We start from the raw sequence: 21,847 nt of genomic DNA on the forward strand, positions 1-21,847 counted from the left end.
GTATAAAATAGTTTCTCATAGGCCCTTACAGACTCCTAACCCCACACAGATAATTCTGAAAATTTGTGGTGGTGAATTTTTCATAGCTATGAGAATACTTACAAGCTTTATAATGAAATCCGTGGGCACATGCAACAGATAATACATCGGTTATTCGCCCCACGTATTTCGTTATACATCTTCTACTCTCAGCTATTAAAAACTCAGAATTACAAATTTTCAAGACTATCTGCATGGGGCTAGAAATTTTTATGTGGCTAGGAGAAATTATTTTATATGTCTTGGTCTAATTTAAAGCAGTGTTATATTTCTAATTAATGTATATTTAAATAATTATTCTGTAGTTTTTAGTCCAGAAAAACATCATGTATTAAAAGTTTATTTTTATTTAAATTATTAATATTGTTGAAACTATTGTGACTGGAATCTGACAAGGATTGGAAATAACTCAAAGAACCAGCAGACACAGGCTAATGGGCCAAGGGCCAACCACAGTGGATAACCAGGCGACGACAGGAAGGCCTCAATAAGATGACAATGGACAACAGAGAAGGTATAGCAGAACAACAAAGTTCAAAGGAACAATCCAAGCGTAAAAATCGAAGGTGTAGCGAAATCTAAGAATAAAAGCAACAGAGTATAATGAGAACGATATAAGAAGTCTGTGAAAGCACGATTGAAGGCAGAGTCAAGGTGCAGGTAGCCTTACGTTTAACTACTAGCAATAGTGTCTGGCAGGGTGGAAATGGTCCTGGTGTGCAACGAGGTGAGTGCTACAGAGGCGATACTAGAGCTTCAGGATGTAGCAGTCTCGTGTACCAGCCATCATCAAATGTCATGCATACCATCTGGAACACACTCCGATAATACTTGCACAGCATGCTGGACCTGCATGGAGGCCGAGATGTCAGGCTGTACCAACCCTTTTACCCCAGACCTATCTGGATCAGACACTAAAGTAACTTAATACTGCACTGTCATGGCTACGTTAAAATTTCAAGTCTCTAATTGATCAGGAGGTTAGTTTAAAATCAATTCCAAAGTTATTACGAAACAGGTAGACAAGAATATTACCTAATAAACTTTTAAAAAGCTGTCTTCGGGCATAAAATATCAGCCTAATTTCGACAAAATAAAATAAAAAGTGAAAAAGGAACCTGAGGATGTCTTACATTTAAATGTAAGACTTCGTGATGTCTGAGGAAATACCAAATGGTATGCCACATGTTGGGCACACACCTACGTTGTAAACAGCAGAGATATGGCAGTTATACCCGTTAAGCCACGCCTCCTTTGGTTCACATGGGACACAATTTAATTTAGTAAGGTATAACCATTACATATAAATTAGGAATCACTTTTTGTTTATTTGAAGATGTTCCATCTCACATTGTCATCTCCAAGTACCTGTTAAAATTGTTGGTGGGAATTTCTATTGCTTCTTTCGGTACAGAATCCCAGTAAGTGGGTGCGGAGGAGGAGCTTCGTTTTCTGAAATATTAGATTCCTACGGCTGTGTTCCGCTACCTCTCATCTTTTAAGATTTCTATCCCAATGGGGCCTCCTTATTGAATTCCAACATCTGGTCATGCAAATACCGCCTTCCATGCCACGTCACTCCGCCAATAGCAGTTAAAATTCTGAGAGACGTCACCGGAACAGTAACAAGCTTGACCGCCAGTATAAATGAGAAATCCTATCCTCCACGCAGACAGTTGCTTCCTGACGATGTTCATCATCTTCGAAAGATCGACTCTTTACTCCAGTCTGACGTGGTCTGGATACCGAAAAGATTTTATACACGGATTCCGCCGCGCAAAGCTTCGGTACCAATATGATGGTTTAGTTTGAACGGTGCCACATTGTCAGGGTTTCTGTAATTAGAAAATCTGATCGTGGAAATCACTAATCAGCATATCCTGCTACCTTCAAATTGAATATCTCTCGCGAAATACGTCAGATGAAGCATTCTGATACTTTTTTTTTATTTTTTAAGTTGTATGAAACTGGAACACACTCCGAATAACAGTATTACGGGCGATAAAGCGTGGAACGACTGCCTTTCACATATAGCAGGGCAGAGTTGTACCTTGGTACAGTCTTCAAACTTTTGCCTCTACCTAGTCCCGTAACAGAACATCAACATATTTTCTTATTCCATTTTTAAATGATGAATACACCTTCTTGCCCTTTTTTGAAATTACAAAACTTACTCCGAAAAATTAAGATTTCTACACATAAAAAATCACGTTCCATAGTACAAAAACCTAGGAATAAATATTAGATTGAAATTTAATAGTGCTGCAATCGAGACCATCATGGCAGTACAATATTTAATGATCTACTTGCTAAATTATTACTCTACTACACCAGTGAACACTGAGTCAAATCAAATCAAGCAGAAGTACTATTAGAATCCAGTTACAAGTTAAATACATTTGAAATTGAAGCTACTGGAAACTAATACAAATTTCTTGTTTCAAGACACGTAAAATCGTTAAGACATTATAGAAACTCGATTCATTTGAAAGTGTCACAAGTTTCACCGAAAAAAAACTTTCTTCTGTTTCAAATTGCAAGATGGTGAACGATCGACGAAGTAGGACCTACCTGTTCACAAGCTAAATATATACAGTTCTAAAAAAATAAAGCATTTTACTTGCAATCAAAATTTATGACAGCACAATAAACAACATATCCCAAATATTTTTTATTGTACAGCACTTAAATACGTAGAAGTGAAATGTTTAAAGCATTCCTCCCAAAACGCAAACTCAAAAGCATGATAAAATGGTGGAAACTGCTTATAGCAGTCTCTGGTGAGCTTTCATTCATGTGATTCTACGAGGGCTATTCGGAAAGGAAAGATCGATCGGTCGCAAAAAGGAAACCACTGTGAAATTCAAAAATGTTTTATTTGCAACAGTTAACTACAGCTTCCAGCAACATCTCTAAGTAGTCGAGGCTTCGATTTAGAGATAAGTCGCAGCGTTGTACCAACTTTCCAATACACTCGTCATGGAAGGCAGCCACCTGTGCTTTCCGCCAAAATTCTCTACACTGGTCTACTGCTCGTGGTCTATGCAAAAATATTGTTTTCGTAACCAGCGATTCATGGAAGCGGAGATGAAACTCAGGGGGAGCCAATTACCCGCTGTTTTGTGGGAGATAAAACACCTCCCACCGAAAAAGTTGCAGGAGCAGCTTCGTTGTCCTTGCTGACCGCGGCCGAGAAATGTCATGAAGAACGAAACGCGTGACAGTTATGTTATGTGGGCTGCACAATATCAGGCGAAATTTCTCACCATGCCCTCATACTTGGCTGGAGACACTGCTCTTAATGACAGATTGAGGTGACGCACTGGTTAGCACACAAGATGCACATTCTGGAGGACCTGCGTCCGACCATCCTGACTTAGGCTATCCGTGATTTCCCTAAGTCGCTTCAGGCAAGTGCAGGGATGGTTCCTCTAAAAAAATCACGGCACATTTCCTTCCCCATCCTTTTCTAATTCGAGCTGTGTTCAGTCTCTAATGACCTCGTTGTCAACGGGACGTTGAACACTCATCTCCTTTTCCTCCACTATGGCCCTACACATCTTTACGTGCTGCATGTGCGCTCAGAGCTACAAAGAGCGACGCAACGCTACCGAAGGGCGTACTAGAGATACCGCCCAACACATCGGTGCGAAGCTTTATCGAATATTCACTGTGGTTTCCCTTTCGCACCCGATCGGACCTTACTTTCCGAATAAATGTAAAATCAGACATTAGACTGAAGTATCGAGGAAAAGACGTCTAAGTAGGCTGTTTAGGTTTTTATGTTGGTAACGCCACGTAGCGCTCTGTACGAAAATCACTGACTGTGCTGTGTGCAGTCTGTGGCTGATTTGCATTGTTGGAATATTTGCTACTGTAGTGTTGGGCAGTTGGATGTGAACAGCGCGTAGCGTTGGCAGTTGGATGTGAGCCGGCAGCAGTGGTAGATGTGGGGAGAGAGATGGCAGACTTTTGAGAGCGGACGATCTGGACGTGTGCCCGTCAGAAAAACGAAATTTGTAAGACTGGATGTCATGAACTGATATATATATGATGACTTTTGAACACTATTAAGGTAAATACATAGTTTGTTCTCTATCAAAATTTTTCATTTGCTAACTATGCCTATCAGTAGTTAGTGCCTTCAGTAGCTAGAATCTTTCATTTAGCTGGCAGTATTGGCGCTCGCTGTATTGCAGTAGTTAGTCAGGGACATTCTTTTGAAGGGATTATTGAAAGTCAGACTGCGTTGCGCTAAATATATTGAGTCAGTTTAGTGTTGATCAGTATACGTAAAGAGAGAAATGATTGCGTACTTTCAGTTTTGCTCAACTGTTTGAAAATCAAATAACGTAAGAGGTTTATCAGCACAGTCATTTATAAATTTTTCTAAGGGGATGTTCCAGATGTCGTGTGTTCCTAAGTACACTATACTCAAGGTACAATACTCTTCTCTACCCGATTTCTTCTTTTTTTATATAAAAAATAATGTATAGCCGAAAAAGTAGCATGAATGTACAGCACAATTTCGTATGTCTAGCAGATTTTTGCTAAAACGTACTTAACTGGCAAAAATTTCTGTATCTAAGTTATGCGAAAGAACTAGTGATAACTACGGAACAAACCCACAGTTTGCCACGCTAGCACAAGGACAAATAAGAGTAAATGTGCATACATCGAAGTGCTGAAAATGCCCGAATTTTACTCCAAGCACCAGGAATGAAATACTGCGCGGCCGCGCTCGCTGACCACAGCGCCGCTAAAGTTTCGCTCTATTCGCAAAATCCGCTGCGCGGAAATTATTTTGCAACGGAATCAAAGGGTGCAGCGGATGGGTGTGGAGAGGTGGGAGGGGCTGGGGGCTGGGTGCTCGGTTCGGCCATAAGTTTAAATTAGGACTTAATGAATATAAATGGCGGCGGCTAAGTGCAGGCGCTGCCGGGGGCGCACGGAGAGGTCAGGGCGCGCCCGACGTCACCGCAGCCTGGCTGGCGGTCTGGTGGCTGGCCCAGGAAATATGGAGCCAGCACCGCCGGCGCTCCAGTTCTCCAGCACAGGTCCCGCCTCTAATTACAAAGTACTCCGTTTCGGTAACAACCCACATTCGAAAAATCGATTATTCCGAGTGTTAAATCTTCAGTGTGGCGTCTTACACACGATTATTCCTCAGTTACTCCCCGGTTTCACAAGAAGACTGTGAGAAAAGTGTAAGACCTACCGAAAACACACATATTTTAGCGGACAGAGAATATCTGCAAGTTACACGTGCTAAATACACTGACAGAAAAAATATCGCAACACTAAAAAGAGTAAGTGTAGAGTAATGACATTTTGGGAATACATTTCTCTAAGTAACACATATATATGATTAACACTGCTAAATCGCAGGTTAATGTAACTGCAAGATACTGAAAGGTAGGAGACGAGGCACTGGCAGAAGTAAAGCTGTGAGGACCTGCGTGAGTCGTGTTTGGGTAGCTCAGTTGGTAGAGCACTTGCCCGTGAAAGGCTAAGGTCCCGAGTTCGAGTCTCGGTCCGGCACACAGTTTTAATCTGCCACGAAGTTCCATATCAGCGCACACTCCGCTGCAGGATGAAATTCTCATTCTGGTAAATGCAAGATAAGTCACTACAAATGTGAAATGCTGGTACGTTAACACTTTGCTGACCGGCGACACCACAGTGGTGTCGTGATCATAGTATAGCGCAGTGGCCGGTGACAGCACTTAACTACCTTTTTCATCCTGTTAGTGTTTTGTTTAGTTAAAAATAAGTTACACACGTCAATAAATCGGATAATGCCGACTGGCTATTCAAACTGCAATTCGTAATTGATTATTTTTCCAAAAAGTTTAAAGAAACATTTAATCTAAGTCAAAACATCTCAATTGATGAAGGAATGGTGGCGTGGAGTAGACAATTAAATTTTAAAGTTTACAATCCGTCGAAAATTACGAAATATGGCATACTCATTCGGATGCTGTGTTATACGAGTACGGGATACATTTCCTCATTCGAGACTTATCCCGGCGCTGGACAAACTTTAGCAAAAATAGTGATGACACTATTGACAGCTTCTTATGGAAAGTGGCATCACCTCTACATGGATAATTATTATAACAGCGTAGGACTTGCAGAAAAGTTACTTCAAAAGAAAATTCGAGTTTGTGGAACGATACGGCAAAGTAGAGGATTTCCGGAAGAATTAAAGCGCGCCAAGGTCAGTGTGTTTGAAGCTTGTCATCAACGGAAAGGTGACAAGCGGCCTTCGACAAGCCAAGTAATCCGAATTAGCGCTGCCGTCGCCAAGCGAATAAATTTGTACGAGACGTGGGGACAGCAGAGTGTTAATAACCGATTTAATTGCCAGAATATTGAATTCAAGCAGGCAAAAGTACTTGATTTGTGTTGTACAGTTGCAGGATGTCAGTTTGTGGGATGGAGTTCCATGTCTGTTGCACATGGTTGGTCAATTGGTTCAGATGGTTCAAATGGCTCTGAGCACTATGGGACTTAACATCTGAGGTCATCAGTCCCCTATAACGTAGTACTACTTAAACCTGACCATCCTAAGGACATGACACACATCCATGCCCGAGGCAGGATTCGAACCTGCGAGCGTGGCAGTCGCGCGGTTCTGGACTGAAGCGCCTAGAACCGCTCGGCAACCGCGGCCGGAGGTTGGTCAATTCAGGGACTCTTAATGCTGTTTGTGGCTGACCCTGGAGTTTTCGTCCGATGATGTCCCATATGTGCCGGTTGGAGACAGATCTGGTGATCGAGCAGGCCAAGGCGACCTGTCGACGCTCTGTTGAGTATATTGGGTTACAGCAGTAGAATGATGGCTAATGTTAACCTGTTAAGAAAGAAACCTGGAACGATGGAATTTGCAGTGAGTGTGCGTGGAATAACCACGAGGGCGCTACTTCTGTCATACGAAATCATACCTCAGACAATAACTCGAGGTGTAGGCACAGTGCGTCTAGCATGCAGGCAGGTTGTTGCAGGCCTTCGATTGGCCTCCTTCTAACCAAGACACGGTTATCACAGGCAACGATCCGGAACCAGCTTTCACTGGTAAACACAACGGACCTCCATCGTGCCCTCCAATGAGCTCTCACTTGATCCCACTGAAGTCGCAAATGGCCGTGGTTTGGGGTCAGTGGAATGCTCGCTACAGGGCGTGTTCGGCTCGGAGCTGTCTTTGGAGTAACCAATCTGTAATCGTTCGATGCGTCACTATGATACCAGCTGCTGCTCAAATTACTGCTACAGATGCAGGACGGTGTGCCAGAGCCGTACGCCGGACATGATGGCCTTCCCTCTCGGTAGCGCCCTGTGCCCATCTGGAACCCCGTCTTCTTGCAACCGTACATTCTCGTGATTACCACTGCCAGCAATCATGTCCGGTGGCTAAGTTCCTACTAAGTCTTACAGCGGTACCGCAGAAGGAATAGCGACGAAATCAACGGCGCTACTAATAAATAGCATCCCCAAACTCACTGTCGTAAAAAGAAACAGATTTTGTGCCAAGAGTTTAATCGAAAGTGCAATAAATATTCTGCTTAGATAAATTAAACCCACGGTTCATAGTGAAGTGCGATCCTCAGTGGAGTAGCAGATTCGATTGTAAAACGACGGAACGTATAATACGCCAGACACCGCACAGTGGTCATGCTATTGTCCTACACCAGGAACGTCTTACCATTCAACTCTCACCCTAACGATTGGCGTTGGTTGGTTTATATTACCCCCCCCCCCCCCCTACTACTTTTACACACAGAAACCTTCACGAGCATGAACACAACTCAACAAAGTTTCTTTTTTATAGGGTGAAAGGAACAGCAACACACAGGAAACGAACAATCAACATTGATTTTTATACATACTGCCAGAAAGAAATGCAACACCTCTAGGAAAATTGATTTTATTGATAAGTGAGATGACTGGTTGTTCATCATTGCATGAATCACTTGCACTAAAGCCATTTAGAGTATGAACATATTATAACCTCGTGCCACTGAACACTGTCCCTCAGGATGCTACATGCTTTTTCCGGCAATATTAGACGATTAATTAAAAATGTGTTATATGTCTGTGTTAGATGACGATCAGTTTTATTTAGGAAAGGCAAGGCACCAGAGAGGCAGTTCTGATGTTGCGGTTGATAATGCGAGCAAGACCAATGAAAAATACAGACACGTTCTCAGGAGTTATCGGCCTGGAATAAGCTTTAGACAAAGTCAAATGGTGCAAGATGTTTGAAATTCTGAGAAAAATAGCAGCAACATATAGCGCAAGACTGGTAATATACAACATGTACAAGAATCAAGAAGGAAAAATAAGAGTGGAAGACCAAGAACGCAGTGCTCGGATTAAAAAGGGTGTACGACAGATACGTAGTCTTTGGCTCCTACCGTTCACTCTATACATCGAAGAAGCAATGATGGAAATAAAACAAAGGTTCAGGAGTGGAACTGACATTTAAGATGAAAGAATATCAATGATAAGATTCGCCGTTGACACTGCTATCCTCAGCGAAGTGAAGAAGAGTTACAGGGTCTGCTGAATGGAATAAAAAGTCTTATCAGTACAAAATATGGATTGAAAGTAAATCGAAGGAAGACGAAAGTAATGAGAAGTAGCAGAAATAAGAACTGCGAGAAACCCAACATCAGGATTGGTGAACACGAAGTAGATGAAGTTAAGGGTTTCTGCTGCCTACTGCAAAACAGCCCATGACGGACGGAGCAAGTATGGCATAAAAAAAGACTAGCATAGACAAAACGGGATTTTTGGCCAAGAGAAGTCCACTAGTATCAAACATAGGTCTTAATTTGAGGAAGAAATTTCTGAGAATGTGCGTCTGAAGCACAGCATATACGGTGGTGAAATGTACTCTGTGGGAAAACTAGAAAAGAAAGGAATCGGGGTATTTGAGACATGGTGCTACAGAAGAAGTTTGAAACATTTGTTGGACAGATAGGGTAACGAATGAGGAGGTTCTCGGCAGAATCGGCGAGAGATTGGGTGTTTGTGCTGTCTTTATCATTTCATCATCATCATTCGTGACAGTGGGTAGACTGGACTGAGTAATAAATTGGACTGTGCAAAAAGTAGGAGTTTGTATGGGCCCTGATGATCCCGCAGTTGAGCGCCCCACAAACCAAACATCATCATCAGAATCGGCGAGAAATGAATATGTGGAAAACACTGACAAGAAGAAGGAACAGGATGGAAGGACATCTGTTAAGACAGCAGGGAGTAACTTCCATGGTACTAGAGCGAGCTGTGGAGGGTAAAATATATCCATAAAATAATTGAGTGCGTAGAAAAAGTGCTGCTGCAAGATGAAAGTAGAGGAATTTGTGGCATGCCGCATTAAATCAGTCAGAGGACTGATGACTGTTAAAAAAAAAATGTGGGAGGGATGTGACGTACCTGGAAGGCGTTCTTGTCGATGGAGACGAAGTCGTTCTGGCCGATGCTGAGCTCTTCTAGGCGGTCGAGCTCGGCGAGCTGCTGGGAGGGCACGGTGCGCAGCTGGTTGCCGGCCAGCGAGAGGCGGCGCAGCCCCGACAGGCCGCGGAAGGCGCGTGCGCTCACGTTCTGCACGCCCGCGCCGCTCACGTCCAGCACGGTCAGCCGCGACAGGCCCCTGCCGGCACGCAACCACCAACACTCCCCACAAACTGCACTCACGCTGGCTGCCGCGTTGCTAGTTCGTACTCGGATCAGAATCGCAAAGTGACCGACAGCTATTTATTTAAAGGACAGCTAACATAGCAACAACCGACTGGATAACAAGCCTCATGATGCCTTCTGTTCTGTCGAACGTTATCAAATTGCTTTGATATATCAAAGGGCTAGCAAAAAATTCTGTTTTCAAAATGTGTCACCACATATTCTTAGTTCCTTTTGCTGTAAGTTACTTGAAGACTTCAACACATAATTCTTATTGAATACACATCTACAGGAATATACAACTACAAGAATATACATCTATGTGTATCTTAGTACCATTGTGAAGTTTAAGCACTCCATGCCAATTTAATCCTTTCATCCCAAACTGCTAGTTTTCTGACGGTCAGTTTTACTTTAATATGTAGTTCTCATATTCCTGCATCACGGAATTGCTGTGTACATTTCTCATAATTGTCAGTCTTAGTTCAATCCTTCAATCGTTCACCTTACAGCTGTTTGTTGCTTGAATAGTGTTATTACTGGATGTGCACAATGCTTTCTGTAGCTTGAGAACTTTTATTTTCACAGGTCCATCTTGATCTATTTGAGCAAGATGGACTTGTGAAAATGAAAGTGCTCAAAATAAAATGATTGGGGTCTCCTATACAGAATTTATGTCTTCAATTGATAATTTTCTTTAGCTGCTTTAGGGCGATTTCTGGGTTGATTTTCTTTTATTTAGAAATGTAAAAACTCAAAGCATATAACAAGGCACACTTATAAGGAAACAAATATAGAAATTTCTAGGAAAATGCTAATAATCGTAGCCACATGCCAGGATCTTCAATGAGCAAAGTGGAAACCTGTTTCAGTCTTACAAAATCTAAAGCAAGTAGAACAACTGTGATTTATAACATGCATATAACTTTTTAATGAAATAAAAGGATGTTGGGATGGATCCATTCAAAATGCTAATAAGCCGTTCCATTTCAAAGACTGGCTATTCTGGAATAACTGTAGTATAAGTAGGAACTTGTGACGTGAGTACTGCTAATAATGGAATGGATGGCAGACTAAAAATTATTCTGAGACCTAAAATACCTCTGCAAAAAAAGGTGATAACGTCTTTAAAAAATGAAAATTTGCTGAGAATTAACTCTTCCACAAAAGGGGGAAAATGCTCCATCAATAAGGCAAGTAAAGCAGGATATAAGACGAAACTACAACACGAACCATTGAAAGAAGAAGACCGAGGAGTACACTTCTCACCTCACCAGTTTAAGTTCACAGAAGTCATCATAAAATAAAGTAAATCATTTTTCAAACTTCGAACTTAATTTTCTCAACTGTATATTTACAAATTAGTTCCCTTGGTTGGATGTCTAGTGATGAAGCGTTATATAATTTTCAAAGCGTAACCTATTTATGATTAACATCAACTAGAATTTATGCTAAAGACTGAAAACCGATTACCTTATGAAGATTTAATGGATTAAAAATAGTAAGGAAAGTGATTAAGGAACTCAATTTACTATAAAACAACTTCCGCAGTGGGTGACGTGATGATCCTGGTGATGTTTTACCTGTGTATTATATCTACAAAATTCAATGTGAATAAATGCTAACTGTTTGCTATTTTTTGAATTATCAGGAGAAGCAATTAAATCAAAATTGCTGGGAGGTTATATTTTAATCGTTGTTTAAGACATCTGCAAACTAGTCAGGTATCTAAGTGTCCGTCTTTCTCGTTACCTCTACGAATATTTCTTCCAAGAATAAGTCTCCTCGATTTTAATTTGAAAAACTATTTCAGTAATGCCTAAATAATACCAGCTTTACGCCCACCATCCAAAATACGAGCCTCATTAGGGACAGTGAGAAACGACCAGGGAGACAAAAAAGCGAGTGTGTACCCTGTTGTATGTGAATGCGGAAAAACATATACTAGATAAACGATCTGCACAATAGAAAGTCTACATTCAGAACACGAACGTCACACTCGCTTATTGCGGCCCAACAAGTCTGCAATAGCGGAACAGTGAACTGAAAATGGACATAAAGTGATCTACTAGCAAACGAAAGTCCTACCATCGATAAATTTTGGGGCTGCATTTTCAAAGAAGCAATTGAAACCTATTTGACTGATAATCTAATCAACAGGAACACAGGCTTCCAAGGCATGGGTGCCAATACTAAGCTCCATCAAAGCAGAACATGACATCTGGACGCAATATGCGAAAGAAACGGAAGGCGAAAAGTAACTGAGGCTGTCCCCTCCACCATCGCAGCCGCCCCCCTCCTTCCTCCATCACTGAGCAGGACGCGGTACAGGTGAATCCAGAACTCTAGACCAACAAGTATAAATACCGCCAGCACACCATCAGAAGACGGTAGAACAGATGTTCGTCGAAACGGCGTGGACTTTCCACGATTCGATCCGGCAATACACCTAAAAACTTCTCTAATAGTTTAGAGTAAACTTATTGTACGATAACTGCCCCCTCAAGAGCTAATAACCACACTCTGCTGGAGACAAAACAACTCACCATTTGTATTTTATTTTGTGACAACATTCGACTTTTTAACGTCATTTTAAAAATTTTACCATGTCTTATACTTTTACAATCTTTTCGCCGTACAGCGGCGAATCGAAGACGGTGACAGTCCACCCTCTGCCCGTTTAGGGTGAGGAGAATCAAATAACAATAAAGGAAAAAAATCGTTCTTATGGATACTACAATAACTACTTGAAAAAGGTGTAAAATCGAAGCCGGCCGCGGTGGCCGAGCGGTTCTAGGCGCTTCAGTCCGGAACCGCGCGACTGCTACCGACGCTGGTTCGAATCCTGCCTCGGGCATGGATGTGTGTGATGTCCTTAGGTTAGATAGGTTAAAGTAGTTCTAAGTTCTAGGGGACTGATGACCTCAGCTGTTAAGTCCCATAGTGCTCAGAGCCATTTGAACAATTTTTCTGTAAAATCGAAAATGGTCAATTGCTAACGTATACTTTAGTGAATACGCTGCCATTGAAGGAAAATATACCAAGTGTTCGACCTCGCAACAAATCTGACATTCATAGTTTTCGGATCAAGACTTTTCTTATGCATCTATACGAAGTAGATGGTATGTTCTGAATGAAAACCAACGACAAATAACGAAATTTGTATATTTTTTAACTTTTTATGATGGTCACAGAAGATCCCCTTCACTAGGTGTAAACATTACGGGAAATGCTTTGGTCTTGCTGAGTTTACGCTGAAAATATTTTCAGTACCCTGCTTATACCATCAACGCCTGCTTAAAAAGTTTGTTGTTAATAAAAGTTAAACAATTTTAAGGAAATTTTTCTTTTTATTAACTTTCTTTGATGGTGGGCACTATGTACTACACCCCCCTCCCCTCCGGTGTTACGCGTTACGAAAAATGCGTTGGTCAATAGAGTGACTCTACATAAAGTGTAATTGCCAGGCAATTTAAGACCGCAAGGGAATGGAGTGCCACTCCCCGAAGCGCGCCATAAGACTCATATCGGAGGTGGAGACGCTGCTGCTCCACTGTACAGAAGGCTTGGTTCAAATGGCACTGCGCACTATGCAACTTAACTTCTGAGTCATCAGTCGCCTAGAACTTAGAACTAATAAAACCTAACTAGCCTAACGACGTCTCACACACCCATGCCCGAGGCAGGACTCGAACCTGCGGCCGTAGCGGTCGCTCGGTTCCAGACTGTAGCGCCTAGAACCGCACAGAAGGATCTCTTTAATTATGAGTGGAGCGATTGGGCATAATGCCTGCCGGACGGACCAATAGCAGCCCCGCAGACAGGCAGGCAGGCAAGCCCCAGACGACTGGGTTCGGCCGGTCTGTTTCCAGTGAGCTGAGTGGGCGGGAAGCCGTTATGAGCGGGGTGCGGTACACGGCGTGTGGCCGCCGCCGGAAGATGATCCCTTCCTCCCGCGCCTCGCGGCGGCCTCTTCGATCGCGGCTGGCGCGTCCGGAAAGCCGAGCCCAGACACCGGCAGGCGCAGTCGGCAGGCAACCTGCGCCGCGCCGTCAGCGCCGCCCTGATTTACGTCGCCCTTCCGGCGAGTAATAAAATCTGCCGGCGAGGCGGCAGCGGGGGACAGGTGCGACCGGGCCTCCTTTTTCTCCCCTTATCTGCGCGGCCGGAAATTCAAATCCCGCTCTCTGCTGGCGGCGTCAAGTGCGTGCCGGGAAACGACCTAACGGAGTGCCCGCTGACGGCCGGGAGAAACGCTGACGCACCTAGCGTCGCCTCCTGTTATCGCCCCCTTCATACTCGCATTACTCCCTTTATCCCACTGGAGGCTTCTCCTCCGATCATTCTGTCACCGAGTCGCAGGATAACTGCACCTTTTTATAGCTCCTCCTTTCCGCCAATGCTTCGCCTCCTTCTTCCTCGGTCGTAACTGAAGGTATTGGTCCGTTGGCCACCGTACTCACACACTGTTCACATTCTTATGATTGCCTCCCAGATGTGAGTCGAGCAAATACTTTACGGTGTAAAATACACTGCGGTGGCAAAAGTCATGGGATACCTCTTAATATCGTGCCGGACCTCATCACGCAAGGCGTAGTACAGCAACTCGACTCAACAAGTCGTTGGAAGTCGCCTGCAGAAATACAGAGATATGCTGCCTCTATAACCGTCCGTAACTGCGAAAGCGTTGCCGGTGAAGGATTTTGTGAACGAACTAATTCAAAAATGTTTCAAATGGCTCTGAGCACTATGGGACTTAACTTCTGAGGTCATCAGTCCCCTAGAACTTAGAACTACTCAAACCTAACCAACCTAAGGACATCACACACATCCATGCCCGAGGCAGGATACGAACCTGCGACAGTAGCGGTCGCGCGGTTCCAGACTGTAGCGCCTAGAACCGCTCGGCATGCAAGAACTGACCTCTCGATTATTTCCCTTAAGATTTCAATGGGATTCATGTCGGACCATCTGGGTGATGACGATGATGATGATGATGATGATGATGATGATGATGATGTTTGGTTGTGAGGCGTTCAACTGCGGAGTCATCAGCGCCAAATTTAACACAGTACAATCTTTTACACACTCCAGTCTAGCCACTGTTACGGAGAATAATGATGATGATGAAATGATGAGGATTCGGCCGCTATGGCCGTGCGGTTCTAGGCGCTTCAGTCTGGAAGCACGCGACCGCTACGGTCGCAGGTTCGAATCCTGCCTCGGGCATGGATGGGCGTGATGTCCTTAGGTTAGTTAGGTTTAAGTAGTTCTCAGTTCTGGGGGACTGATGGCCTCAGACAGAGCTCAGGGCCATTTCAACCATTTGAATGGTGAGGACAACACAAACACCCACTCCTCAGCCAGAGAAAGGACCGGTCGGGTGGCCATACCATTCGCTCTAACTCTCCAGTATGTTGTTCAGACAAATAGCCTGGTGATGTGGCACACTGTCTTCCACAAAAATTCCACCGTTGTGTGGGAACGTCAAGTCCGTGAATGGCTGCAAATTGTCTCCAAGTAGACCAATATAGATGCAATTGGACTAGAGGCCCAGTCCAATCCATGTAAACACAGGCCACACCATTATGGAGCCCACAGGAACTTGCACAGTGCTTCGTTGACAACTTGCTCCATAGCCACTTGGGGTCTGCACCGCACTTGAACCCTATCATCAGCTTTTACCAATTGAAGTCCTCTGACCTGGAACGGTTTTCCAGTGATCTAGAGTCCAACTGTTATCGTCACGAGAACAAGACAGGCGCTGCAAGCGATGTCGTGCTGTTAGCAAAGGCATTCGCTTTGGTCATCGGCTGCCATAGCCCATCAACGCAAAATTTCACTACACTGTCCAAACGGATACGTTAGTCGTACGTCCCACATTGATTTCTGCGGTTATTTACGCAGCGTTGCTTGTCTGTTAACAGTGAAGACTCTATGCAAACGACGCTGCTTTCGGTCGTTAATCGAAGGCGGTCGACCACTGCTTTATCCGTGGTAAGAGGTACCACCTGAAATTTGGTATTCCCGGCACACTCTCGGCACTATAGATCTCGGAGTATTGAATTCCCTAACGATTTTTGAAACGAAATGCCCCATACCTCTAGCTTCAACTATTTTCCCACTTTCAAATCTGTTCATTCGCGTCGCGTGGCCCTTATCGCGTCGGAAAACTTTTCACATGAATCACCTGAGTACAACTGAAAATCCCGCCATTGTAATGCCCTTTTATACCTTGTGTATGCGATACTACGTGCATACTGCTATCCTGTGACATTTGTCACCGCGCCTGCGTGTTCGTCTTGTCGTTAATGTGTACGTCTAAGCCCGTTTCTGGTATCTCAGTGAAGGAGGTTTGCTCCAGGCTGGCTAGTGTCACTGTTCACTCTGCCTCTACACCAAAGTCTTTGTCATGTAGGTTGATTCTTTCGAATAACAAGTCAGCAACCAGCCACTATTTACTCACGTAAATACCTCTCTAAGCAGTTTCGAAGCAATAGGTTCACCTTCAGAAGGCTGTTTACACAAGATTCACCACAAGAAGGAAAATCCAGCCAGAAAATTATCTCAACTTCAACAAATGTGCATCTTGTGAACAGCCATCTGAGGATGAAACCGTCTGCTCGAAACTTGTTACGGCTCTGTACGTAGACAAATATCATTATCAATAGTGGTTGGTTGATGTCTTCTCCTCTGAAACACTCACTCTACATTCCGTACACAGCCACGGACTCAAAATCTCCGTTTTCCACGAAACAGTACAAAGTCTCTGATGTCTGTGATTCTAAGTCAGTGACAAAGGACTAATGGGAACTCGAGGTCTCAGCCTAGGTGACAATAATCTATTCCCGACAATTCGTGGCTCCCTGATTTCAGCTGTACTTCTGCTGCACAGAGTCAGCCGAAAAACTGTATGACCTCACAGTATACTCCTTCTGAAAGGAATACCTGCTCTTCTTGTCACAATATTGTCCTGTAACCGACTTGTCAAGTCTGATTCCGCTGTATTTGCACCACAACGAATTGTCTCCGTCATCTTTGGATATGAAGCTCTCATGTCCATGCCAATGATGGACTGCTGTGAAACTTTTCTGGGCACATGCGTTTCGATCTCCAGATGAAAGGTCCCATTACGGTTAAAATAACTTTACAGCCTACATAACTCATTCTTTCCCTCCTCCTTTGGTCTCCTGGACTTACCCAGTAACTTCACAGTATCGGCATGTTAGTGAGAACGTTTCGAAATGTTTGTGAATCGTGTGACTGAGGAGGGACGTGGTACCAGACTGGTGTCGGATGTGGGACCACGGCTGAAAGTCCCATCCCGGCTGGCTGGCACTCCCCGCCCCCATCGTTATGCAGCAGGAATTTGGAACATATACTGTCTTCAAACATTATGAATTACCTCGAAGAGAACAGTCTATTAACGCACGGTCAACACAGATTTAGAAAACGTTGTTCTTGTTAAGCACATATAAATCTTTACACACATGAAAAGTTGAGTGCTATTGACAAGGAATTTCAAATTGATTCCGCATTTCTAGATTTCCAAAAGGCTTTTGATACCGTACTACACAAGCGGCATGAAGTGAAATTGCGTACTTATGGAATATCGACTGAGTTATGTGACTGGATTCGTGATTTCCTGTCAGAGAGGTCCAAGTGCGTAGTACCTGACGGAAGGTCATCGAGTAAAATAGAAGTGATTTCTGGCGATCCCTTAGATACTGTTATAGCTCCTCTACCGTTCCTTATCTACATAAACTATTTAGGAAACAATCTGAGAAGCCATCGTAGGTTGATTGCAGGGGACACTGTCGTTTATCGTCCAATAAACTCATCAGAAGATGAAAACAAATTGCAAAACGATTTCGAAAAGATATCTGAATGGTGCGAAAATCAGCAATTGATCCTAAATAATAAAAAATGTGAGGTCATCCGCATGAGTGCTGAAGAAATCCGTTGAACTTCGATTACACGATAAATCAATCAAATCCAAAGGCCGTAAATGCAACTAAACACCCAGTAATTACAACTACGAACAATTTCAATTGCAAACGAACACATAGAAAATGTTTTGGGGAAGGCAAACCGAAGACTGCGTTTTATTGGCAGAACACAGAAAACGTGACAGATCTACTAAAGAGACTGCCAACACTACGCTTGTCCATCCTCTTTTGAAGTACTGCTGCGTGGTCTGGGATCCTTACCAAACAGGACTAACGGAGTACATCGAGAAAGTGCAAAGGATGACAGCACGTTTTGTATTATCGCGAACAAGGGGAGAGAGTGTCACTGATATGATACAGGATTTGGGGTGAACATCACTAAAACAAAGGCGTTTTTCGTTGCGGCGAAATCTTCTCACGAAATTTCAATCACCAGCTTTCTCTTCCGAATGCGAAGATACTTTGCTGACGCCGACCTACATAGGGAGAACGATCATCATAACAAAATAAGGGAAATCAGAGCTCGCAAGGAAAAATTTAGGTGTTCGTTTTTTCCGCACACTGTTCGAGAGTTGAATAATAGAGAACTAACGTGTGGTGGTTCAATGAACCCTCTGCCAGGCACTTTAAGGTGATTTGCAGAGTATCCATGTAGATGCAGATGTAGATGTTAATCAATGAGTGGATTAGATCCGTGACCGGAAGCAGCATGCTAACGCGCCCGGGTATCCGATCGGGTAATGTACCTGGTCTTTCACTAATCCAGCCTCAATACAATGCGGACTTAATGGCATATGATTTACCATGATGTTTCCCTGCACACATTTCAAACAATCTTCTGAAAGTCCTGGCAGGAAGCATGACAGACAATGAGCATTGGAAACGGCCAAGTGAAACATCTGCAGTCTCTAGCTGAAGCTGATTGGCAAAAACGTCTCAGTATGAAAATAATTTCGTGGAAACGTTTGAAAGTCACTAAACTGAGTATCCGCTGGCAGCTTTCGTGAAGTGCAGAATCGTGTGGCTTTGACAGCGGAGGCGGTGTTTTCATAGCGTATTCCGTGAAACTGTGACAAGGTGATGCTTCGACAATTACCATCTAGCCTACATCTTACAGTACGGAAAACTGCGAGAATTTGTAAGTGCGTACTAGTGTGTGGCGTGGTTTCATTTCAGTCCTTTACCGATATTCTTGATGAGTGTTATCGTTTATCGAGGATGCTCACATTCAGTAAAAGAGACCTCGAATAGGGTTGCGCAAACAATTAACTAGTTGGACGGTAGTGTTTAGCGAACAAAATAGATTTGGTGAGGTTAAACTGCAGCCAGGAAATTGTATTTGTTTCCATGGAAATTTGAGTGTGGTGTTTATCTGAGGGTACTTCTGTACTGCAAATACACTTCTTGGATTTGCCTGTAGATAAGATGTGGGAAATTCTGTAGTATTTTACCGATACGAGTGTTCGATATTATGAGGTGATGATCTTTACTGTCGGCACTACTGCAAAATGCGACTGGTGGCACTCGCATGGCGGCATCAAATTTTATCATCGTCATGATCTGGCTTTGGATCTCATAGCAGCTAGTGTTGTATTCCAGGTAGTGCTCAGCTGAAATCCCACATCTTTGTTAATGTGATTGTCTGTCGTACAGATATGTATAGTCTCTTTGTTAATACAATCCCAGAATGATGACCCGAGGGGAAGAATTTCATCTGTCTCATAAGACGCGCGATGCCCCATGTTCTGACAGTGCTCAAGTCGGATCACGCTTGTAAGTCGCTGGTTTTCAACAACGTTCTTACGACCTCAGGAAGCCGGTTTCAGTGAGTGGCTCCTCATCTCCATTTACTTCCTTACATTGAACTCACTTTAATCGGAATCCATTAGGTATCTGTTTACCAGAATAAAGTTCTGAAACTTTCTGGCATATTAAAACTGTGTGCCGACCCGGGCCTCGAACTCGGGAACTTTGCCTTTCGCGGGCAAGTGCTCTACCATCTGAGCTACCCAAGCACGATTCACGCCCCGTCCTCAGCTTCACTTCTGCCAGTACCTCGTGTCCTACCTTCCAAACATTACAGAAGCTCTCCTGCGAACCTTGCAGAACTAGCACTCCTAAAAGAAGGGATATTGCGGAGACATGGCTTAGCCAAAGCCTGGGGGATTTTCCAGAATGAGATTTTCGCTCTGCAGCGAAGTGTGTGCTGATATGAAATTTCCTGACAGATTAAAACTGTGTGCCGGATCGAGACTCGAACTCGGGACCTTTCCCTTTCCAGGGCAAGCGCTCTACCATCTGAGCTACCCAAGCACGACTCACGCCCCGTCCTCACAACTTCACTTCTGCCATTACCTCGCCTCCTACCTTCCAAACTTTACAGAGGCTCTGCTGTGAACCTTGCAGTCCAATGTCGGTGTTGATGGGCCAAAGTGAGGCATAATGCTTTGTGTTGTGCAGTCATCAGACGTACAAGAGTAGGCCCTCCGCTTCGAAAGCCCATGCCTATGATGTTCGCACGCTCAAGTTGCTTGATGGCCGAGCATTGAAATCTGCAGCAATCTGCGGAAAGGTTGCACTTCTGTCGCCTTGAACGATTTTCTTCAGTCGTCGTTGATCCCATTCTTGCAGGATCTTTTTCCGGCCGTAGCGATGTCGGGGATTTGATGTTTTAACGGATTCATTCACGGTACACTAGTGAAATGGTCGTACGGAAAAAAACCCACTTCATTGCTACCTCAGAGATGCTGCGACCCATCGCTCGTGCGCCGACTATAACACATCGTTCAGACTCCCTTAAATGTTGATAACCTGTCATTTTAACAGCAGTAACAACTGCGCCAGACACTTGTTGTCTTATATAGGGGTTGGCGACCGCACCACCGTATTCTGCCTGTTTACATACCTCTGTTTTTGAATAAGCATGCCTGTACGAGTTTCTTTGGCGCTTCAGTGTGTATTCATTTTAAGTTCTCTGTGTCTGCAGATAACAAACTGTGCCAGAAAAACAGCTACAACGAAAAACAGAGAAAGCAATAGCTCGTAGTTACAAGGTATTTATTAAAAAAATATTTTGTCTGATTTTAGATTTGAGGATACTTTTCTTACGTACTGAAATTGCTTTATGTACAAATAGAAGAGAGCAATCTGCTTGTTATTTAATACAAAGAAAGTAAAACATCGGATGATGAAAGTGCAACTGCAGCGAAACATGTCTGGGTAGAAAGAAAGAAAATTGTATTTGCTCAAGACGGAACACACCCAACTCACTTTGAACTTTGTAGCTGGAATGGTATTTTTGTTTCGTTCTGACCGTTCGAGCCGGGATAGTTTGGTCGGCAGTAGCGCTACAGGGTGCCACGGCAGTCGTGTGCTTACTTGAAGGCGTCGTCGTGCAGCTGGGGGAAGACGTTGGCGCCGACGCGCAGCTCGGCGAGGCTGGCGAGCGGCTGGAGCGCGGGCGTGGGCAGCGCGCGCAGCTGGTTGTCGTCCAGGTAGAGCACGCGCAGCGCGCCCAGGCCGGCGAAGGCGCGCGCGTCCACGCGCTGCAGCCGATTCTCGCCCAGGTCCAGCTCCTCCAGCAGTGGCAGCGACGCGAACTGCGCCGCCGCCAGCTCCTCCAGGTAGTTGCGGCGCAGCGACAGCGCCGTCAGCGCGGCCAGCCCCTGCCACGTGCGCGCTGTCACGTTCGACAGCTTGTTGTGGTCCAGCCGCAGCTCGGCCAGCTTGCGCTGCGCCTCGAAGCTGCCCGCCGGGATGCTCAGCAGGTGGTTGTGCGACAGGTCCACGTAGTGCAGCTCCCCGTAGAACTGCCAACACGCATACCCCACACGCTGCTTAATGGCCCACAATCACTCCCGAATGAAGCACTTCATATCAACTTATTTATTAGACACAGTCGTCATCAGATTTGAGTTGTTAATTTTTATTTTTAGGTGACCGATTTCGATCTTCTACGAGATCATCATCAAATATACATTTCTCGATGACAGTAAGAATCGCTGGCGAGGGGCAGGTAATCTGGGCAGAGTTCTATCCCCCTGATGATGCTCTCTTGGAAGATCGAAATCGCTCTCCTAAAAATAAAACTTAACAACTCATAAGCCATCACGACTTGTATTTGTTAAATAAGTTATAATATTAATAGACATCCGTTTTTCCTGGAACAATATTCC

At 44.1% G+C, this 21,847-nt stretch overlaps 1 protein-coding gene across 1 annotated transcript in view; it reads right to left on the reverse strand.

Moving 5' to 3' along the window:
* The window catches only part of LOC126195534 (protein slit-like), a 124,886-nt gene that overhangs the window by 48,319 nt on the left and 54,720 nt on the right, over positions 1 to 21,847 (reverse strand). Inside the window, exons 4-5 of the mRNA XM_049934195.1 lie at positions 21,051 to 21,481; positions 9,481 to 9,697 (exon numbers count right to left, since the gene is read on the reverse strand). Coding sequence (XP_049790152.1) covers positions 9,481 to 9,697; positions 21,051 to 21,481 — 648 coding nt within the window. The remainder of the gene's footprint in view (positions 1 to 9,480; positions 9,698 to 21,050; positions 21,482 to 21,847) is intronic.

The sequence above is a fragment of the Schistocerca nitens genome, chromosome 1 (assembly GCF_023898315.1).
Source record: "Schistocerca nitens isolate TAMUIC-IGC-003100 chromosome 1, iqSchNite1.1, whole genome shotgun sequence".
Taxonomy (NCBI): domain Eukaryota; kingdom Metazoa; phylum Arthropoda; class Insecta; order Orthoptera; family Acrididae; genus Schistocerca; species Schistocerca nitens.